We start from the raw sequence: 7,470 nt of genomic DNA on the forward strand, positions 1-7,470 counted from the left end.
TTTCCCTGGAACCTACCTCCCCCCCATTTATATTAATTCTTATGGGGAAATCAGATTCGCTTAACTTCGTTTCGCTTAAAGTCGGATTTTTCAGGAAAATAACTACAACGTTAAGCGAGGAGTTACTGTATTATCATACAGCCAAGGGCAGAAGGGACCACTGTGATCACCTGGTCTGACACCCTGTGTAACACAGGCCTTGGAACTTTCCCAGAATAATTCCTAGGGCATGTTTTCTTTTTTTAAAATCCAATCTTGGTTTAAAAGTTGCCTGTGATGGCGACTCCACCACAACCCTTGGTAATTTTGTTCCGAGTGTTTATTACCCTGGCTGTTAAAAATGTGTGTCCTATTTCCAGTCTGTGCACAGTTTATAATGTAAGGGCAGCCGATCCTGGCCTCATTTTCATGTCTGTGGGGGCCCAGGATCAGAGCTCTCTTTCAGGAGGCACCCACAGGGCCCCCTTACTTTCCAGCTGCTCAGTTCTCCAGCCTGACTCTTCAGTAAATTCAAAACCAACCCGGTCCCGGCCAGCTGGCCCCTGCAACTCCCGCCTCCCTGGCAGCTAGCGCAGCCCTGGCTGCATCTCTCCCCAACTACGGTGGCAGTGTCCCCCGATCCCGCTCCTCCACCCGCCCGCTCGGCGCCTAGGGCGCCCCTGGAGGCATGGGGCTCAGGGGCCGCTCTCCCCTTCCCCCGCCCTGACGCGGTGTGGCCGCGCACATGCCCAGAAGCGAGCGGCGGAGCGTCCGGGCCGTGCAGCCTGTGACAGCGGCGGCGCTTTCCCTTCCGCTGGGTGTGGGCTCTGCAGCAGCGCCGCGCCCGCCCAGCCCGGGAGCGGGGACACACACACACACATACAGAGGCGCGCCGGGGCCCCGTCCCCGCTTCTCCCCGCGCCGAGGGGCGGGAGGCAGCCATGTCGCTATTGTCTCGGGCGCTGCCCGCGCTGCGGCTCTATTGCATCGGCCTCGCCGTCGCCCTGCACCAGCTGCTGCGCCGCCTCCGCCCCGGCGGGCCCCCCGCGCCAGGTGAGAGCATCGCCCCCCGCTGCTGCCCAGCGGCGGTCGGGGCCGCCCCGTGCGGGGCGCTGCTGGCAGGCCCGGGGAGCCGTGCAATGGCACCGGGCGCAGCCCGCCTGCGGTCCGCCGGGCACTGAGCCCGCTCTCCTAACGGGGCAGGGGGGAAAACAGGAGGCCGGCGGCCGCTCCCTCTTTGTAGTCTTCCCTTCCTCCCCCACCCGGGCCCCACTCTCCCCGCGGGGGCTCGGACGTGTGCCGTGACCTTGGCCCCTGCGCACAGCGAGGGTCTGCAGCGCCACCCCTAAGGAGCGCCCCCGGGCTCCGGCTCCTGCGTGTGCGCAGCCTGCCCTCCGGCCGCACCGGGGGCTCCCCTCCCTGCCAGAGCTGCAGTACCACAGGGCCTGGCCCTGGCGCTCCTCCCCCGTGAGCTGCACACGCTGCGGCTGCTGCGCCGGGCCACGGAGCTGCGCGCTCCAGCCTCCCCTCGGCCCGCTGCGCTGGCGCCCTCCGCACGCGCCTGGCTGCTGGGCTGGGGCCGCTGGGCCCTTTCCCCTGCTGGCTTTGTAGGCGGTTCGTGGGCTTGAGCCTGGCATACTCAGTTACTGGGGAGACACCTGCACACGCCCCCTCGCTGCTTTAATTGCACTCGTTCCCGTACTAGACGCACAGTCCCCCCCGCGTTACTGCACTTGACCCAGGCCGCTGCGTTAGGCCCTTGCATACCTCTCTGCTGCTGGACCTGAGTGGCGTTGTGGTTAAGGTGCTGGACAGACCCCGGAAAGCTGGGTTCAATTCCCCGCATTGCCTCAGATTCAGGCGTGGTTTTTGTTCTGTTTGTACCTCAGGTCTCAGCCTCACCTGGGTGTTGATCAGTGTTTGTGATGTGCTCAGATACTGTGGTGATAAACCTATAAGAAATCACCAGTTCCCCTAGCTTCTCCTGCTGAACAAGAACCTGCTGCTTTGCCTGGCTACCTTCCTCTGCCCTGTTCCTGTGCCTAGATACTAGGCTAGAACCCTCCCTGTTCTCCTTGCCTGCTTTTGAATTCTGCCACTCAAGTAAATTCCTCCATCTCTGCTAAACTTGGACACTGGACTTCATTCTTCCACACTCCTGGCCACTTGATTACATCCTCTCTAAAATCACTCTTCCAGTATTGACAGTGGTGAACTTCTTCACTGAATCCATAGACTGCTAGTCTTTTCTTCCCACCCAGCCATTGGTGGGAGTGTTGTATGCATTTTATATGCTGAATATATATTGTCATTACTTGCCAGCATTTAAGGTGACAATTCAATGGCATTCAGTTTGCTCTGTGGAGCTTTTAGTTTAGCTCCTTTTCTGACAGTTTTGTGTTACATTTTTAAATGATTTTCGTGGTCAACAGAAAACTTAATGATGTTCTGTTTCCCCACATTAGGTGTCTAGGAAGGAAACTTGAGGTTTCCAAAAACGATTAATCTGGGAATCTCTTCAGGCCAGACATCAACACAATAGGCATCTTATATTTAAAAGGATACTGATTTTTAAAGACACTTTTGAATTTGTTGGTGCTTCTAACAGCTCCCTGCAACTTGGGAAGGCCTGAAAAACATGTAATGAGTGACAGCATCACTGCAGCTCACTAGTTTGGTTCTGTTTATTTTCTCTGACTAGCTTCAAATGTGGCTCTTATGGAGGTGATGGTGGTTTTAACCAGAATAACAACAAAAATGCAGGTATAGGTATGCAGTTCAGTGAGATTATTTAAAATATGAGACCCAAATCAACTTATTGTATAGTTGAGGTACTAGGGAGGAGAGAAAATAAATTTGTGTCAACCATTAATTTTTGTAAAATTAATGCAAAGACTGGACAGCACAGATTTCCACACATGGGTTCATTGGGTAATGTTTCTTCCATACTAATAATTCTAATGCAGATTTGAGTTTTGCTTTCTCATTCTCAAAAACATATAACATGCCAAAAAGAAAAAAAAGCAGATGTGTGCCTACAGTTTTGTGTCAGCTGAGCATTCTTCTAGCATTAGTTTTTCTTGGCAGGGTAAAGTTGTGGATTATGCCTAGAGTGTGTAACGCTTTCAAAATAATTTAGAACTGAACAGAAATATTATGACAAAGATTGACCCAAACATTTTATTTTATTGTAATCTTAAATATAATTAACAAATCAAAAAATATCAAGAATGTATTTGAAACAGTGTGATTAAAAAACAAACCAACTTGTGAACAGGGGTATTTTGATATGGACGTTAGGCTAGTCTAGGTAAGATTTCAAGTAGTGATCATAGTATGACAAAAACAACACTTTAAAATGTGAAAGTAATTACATGTGTTTTAGAATGAACATAGTTAATCTTGGATCAGTAATCTGCTACTTCTATTGGAATAAAGAAGCAACAATTGTGTCAAGAAGTTAGTGAACTAAAAATATTTTAAAATACAGAAGTTGAAAGCTTTTTCTAACCCTTGTAGTCCTCAATTCTTAAAAAGATATGATTACTGGAATAAAAGGTGCATAAATCAGGTATCAATTGCCTCATCATGAGAGACATTTAAAGAAACATTGGGTGGAATAGGGGAGAGCCGAAGATTTGTAGTTTAGCTCCTCAAGTCTACATGTTCTGGAATTTGGACCTCAAACCTACTGGACCTCATCTACATTGGCAAGCCACATAGCCATAATTCAGCATAGGTGCAGCTCCATGGTGGAAGCTATATTATAGAAAGCAGTCTGGCATCCAGTGATTGATCTGCCCTGTGTTGAATTAAGGGTCTGAAGTCCAGTAGTGTAGCTGTAGCCCTTCTATCTTCAGAAGCTGCATTCATTTAAAAAAAGCTTGTTATACTATTTCACAGAAATATTCAGGAGCTGCAGTCTAAAGTAAACTAAATTAAATTAGTCCTCTTTTCCTGAATTAATCAAGGTTGTATGCTGTTTTCACTACACAACTTAACTTGTCTTTCTAAAAACTGACTCCTACTACATCCTGCTAATATTTGTCTAATTTTACAGATATTGTTTAGGATGGTGTGTATGGAAAGGACAGTTTGAACTGTACAAATGAGGCAGCTCGGGGGGCAAAATATATTGCAGTAGTTGTTTTGATTTGTGAACTGAAAACACAAACGTGTAAATATATATCATGAAGGTGCAAGTTTCACAGCATTCCAGGGTAGGAATATCAGGAAGTTTGCTTCAGACTCTGAAACTGAAACACAGAAGGAGGAATTTCAATGCAGGTTGTGAATTTAATGTAGACTTCACAATTAAGTGCAGTGCTGGAAAGTAAAGGAGAAAGAGGAATTATATAAATTATTATTTAAACATTTCTCAATACTAATTGTATAAAATAGTATAATTAAAGATCAGTATGGTAATATATATCTGTTAGTACTGTGTGTACCAAGATAATTATCTATTCAAATAGATACTACTGCATGCATATTCTTCTCCCACTGCTTAACTTTAATAATTAAAATAAATGCTCGTACTGATATCTTAATGTAAGGTGTGACCTTGCCTCAAAATCAAGTTTTAGAAACAAAAATCTAATCAGTGAATTTACAAAAGATGAGCTAGCTAATTGTGACACCAGGAAGTTAATACAGGAAATGTGGTTGCAGCCCATTGCAAGTCATCTCATTTTTTTTATCTTTTTAAAATCATGCTATCTCTGATACTAATTGTTTCACAGAGTAGGATTTTCTGTGATCATGTTGAAGAGTTGTCAGAAAATTTTTGTTTTTTCTCATGCTGCATTTGATCTTATATTGCATAAATCATTTCACTGAAATTTGGCTTCAGACATACTCGATGGTGTATGTTTTGTACTTGTGGAGAAGACTTGTTAATGTTTATATTTGGTACTTGAGAGATGTAGAAAGTGACTTAGAACTGAGTGCTGATATTACTCATTCATGTTTTTAAAAGCATCTTTTAACCTGAGAGAGACTTTAAATGTGCCCAATTTTCTCTTTCTAATTAATCTAAATGAAATTATTTTCTTCTGGCTTTCGCTATAATTTTCAAAACATTCAAAACTATTAATAATAGAGAGCGTGGGTCCCCTCAATTTTGATTCAAGTATTAATAATATCTTTTATTTCATATGGAGAAAGTATTATAATAGATTAAGGATGCTGTACTTCCTGTCTTAATTATGTTTCCCAGTTGTTAAAATTGTTAAAATTGTTTCACTCCAGAGACAGTTTGTGATCCATTGCTGGTGAAGTGATTTACATATATAAGAGGAATAATATCTGGGATCCATCAAGATGAAAGGAACTATATATATTGTACATGTAAGATATTATTAAATTATATCCAGAAAAAGGCTACATTTAAAAAAGAGCAATTTAGATTGCAAAGTTATGTGTGGTTCAGTGTTATAATTAAGGTGGTGGTATGCTGATGTATCTTTAACTGTGGCAATGCTACGGTGTACCACTAGATAAATGCTGAATCTATATACAAATGATAGAAAAGATCTTACAGTCATAAAATCAGGTGGAGTGAGCCTGGGACACTCATTCACTGTGAATGAACTTGTGTTTTCTTGTTCTATGACAGGATCTGTATGTTGTAGAATTTCCCTCCTTAATTTTAAATATTAAAGGCACACCACCTGTTTTATTACTCGACTTCCTCTTTGCTTCCAGGAACCTCTGTGTTACAGTAAGGGATATTCTGGGATAAAATGAAATTTGTTGAGTCTGTGTGTGTCCCAGAAACCCTGTGACATGGCTTGAAATAGAGGTATCTGAAAGCAATAATAACAGCAAATACTGATATGGTACATCATGCCAGTGCATAATATGAAGCTATTAAAATCATCATCTGTAACATTATACTGTATATACCTCTCCTTCTAAGTTATACTGTCAAACTATGAGAATGCATAACATGGAGTTGTTAATATGGATCTTTGGAATGATACAGTATAACCATGTTGGGTCAGTAATTCATATTGATGACTGAAGCACTGAAATTAGTCATAGCAAAGGACATACCAGTATTCAGAGCACATTTTTAAAAACAGAATAGTTTTACCTCCTGATGCAGAATCTTCAGATGTAAATATTTAAAGAAATCAACCAAACCAAAAAATCTGCAACTCCTCCTCATCTTTAACCTTCAATAATCTTGTCTTAATATTTTATTAAAAAACCCAAAATATTAAAAAATAACTAGAATACTTAAAAGGAACAAAAGTCCCTTACTCCATAGTGTAAACCCACAGGAGCAACTGCACTGGAAAGTTACACACGCACAAACATTCCCGCAGGTCTGCACCAATGTCATGAAAAGCCTTCTAGCTTGTCTTATTCACCCAGGGCTTTCTTTTTCTGTTTCCTGGCATGGTGCTGCCACTGACAGGGAATGATGGGGACATGTCATCTTCCCCCAACTTACTGATTTGTTGACGTCCCATTCTCAATAGAATGCATCATGAATGTATTCTCAACTCTGGTCCTCTCAAATTTTTGTATGTGCCTGCACCACTGTTCCCTGATGGCTCCTTTCCCCTCTCCTTACTGATCTTTGTTACCCACTTACTGGGCATTTCAAGAATGGGGCTGTTTGTTGTTCTGAGGGTCTGTTGGCAATGGTCTGGCTAGATTGCAGCCATGGTAGAGGTAGACAAAGCAACATCTACACATGCAGTCTTAGCCTGGTGCAGAGAAATGAGCTCTGGCAGGTAGTTGCTTGAAGGGAGACTGGTGGCTTTATACTTTTCTGGCAAAAATATTTTGCCCCATGCAAATCTGTAGGTATAATTTTCTGGAGCACACTCTGTAGAAAACTCTTACGTTTATTCTTCTGAACAGCTAAAAAGAATGTTCAAACTGACATATTTCAATGCATTGATAAAAGTTCCCCTGCCTGCCTCTCTTCCTGCAATTATAAGGTGCTGATATTCCAGGAGCCAAGAGCTCTGAACGTTAATTCCACAAAGAAGCAGGCAGGAAAGTCCTCAAATGTATATTGTTGCTCTGCATGAGGGCTCTGATCCTACTTTAACTGAATCCAGTTGGAAAATGTCCTTTGATTTCAGCAGAGCAGGATCACTTCTATAGTTGTAATGTACAACTAGCACAAACAAACATTTGTTCCTTGTGTAACAAATTTCTGCTGAAATAGCAGAAACAGCAGAGTTCAATAATTCTTGTGCAAAGGGATGTTGACTCAACCTTAAGTATAATTTCAGGATAGGGAACTACTATAACAAATGTCTAATGTACGTGGCAATAACTTTTTTAAAATCTACAGTGATTGTTACACTTTCTCTACCAAGAATTTTCATGTTACTCAAGAAACTCAGTTTTGTTTGGTTGTACTAGTTCAGTCACAGCATCGGTTCACATATTAAAACACTTTTATTTTTGACATTCTAATGGGTCTTCCTATAGGTCACACTTCCTGTAAACTTCATCTTTAAATTT

The 7,470-nt window shown here is 43.0% G+C and overlaps 2 protein-coding genes across 6 annotated transcripts in view; both read left to right on the plus strand.

Moving 5' to 3' along the window:
* Positions 1-893: 893 nt before the first annotated feature.
* Positions 894-7,470, plus strand: part of ZBED1 (zinc finger BED-type containing 1) — a 219,687-nt gene continuing 213,110 nt past the window's right edge. For all 3 annotated transcript variants that reach the window (XR_010597662.1, XR_010597663.1, XM_065580760.1), the window contains exon 1: positions 894-1,032. The gene's annotated coding sequence lies outside the window, so the exon portion shown is untranslated. The remainder of the gene's footprint in view (positions 1,033-7,470) is intronic.
* The window catches only part of DHRSX (dehydrogenase/reductase X-linked), a 219,683-nt gene continuing 213,110 nt past the window's right edge, over positions 898-7,470 (plus strand). For all 3 annotated transcript variants that reach the window (XM_065580770.1, XM_065580769.1, XM_065580771.1), the window contains exon 1: positions 898-1,032. In XM_065580770.1, the coding sequence (XP_065436842.1) occupies positions 921-1,032 (112 nt within the window). In that variant the 5' untranslated portion in view covers positions 898-920. The remainder of the gene's footprint in view (positions 1,033-7,470) is intronic.

Source organism: Chrysemys picta, chromosome 1 (genome assembly GCF_011386835.1).
Source record: "Chrysemys picta bellii isolate R12L10 chromosome 1, ASM1138683v2, whole genome shotgun sequence".
In the NCBI taxonomy this organism is placed as follows: Eukaryota; Metazoa; Chordata; order Testudines; family Emydidae; genus Chrysemys; species Chrysemys picta.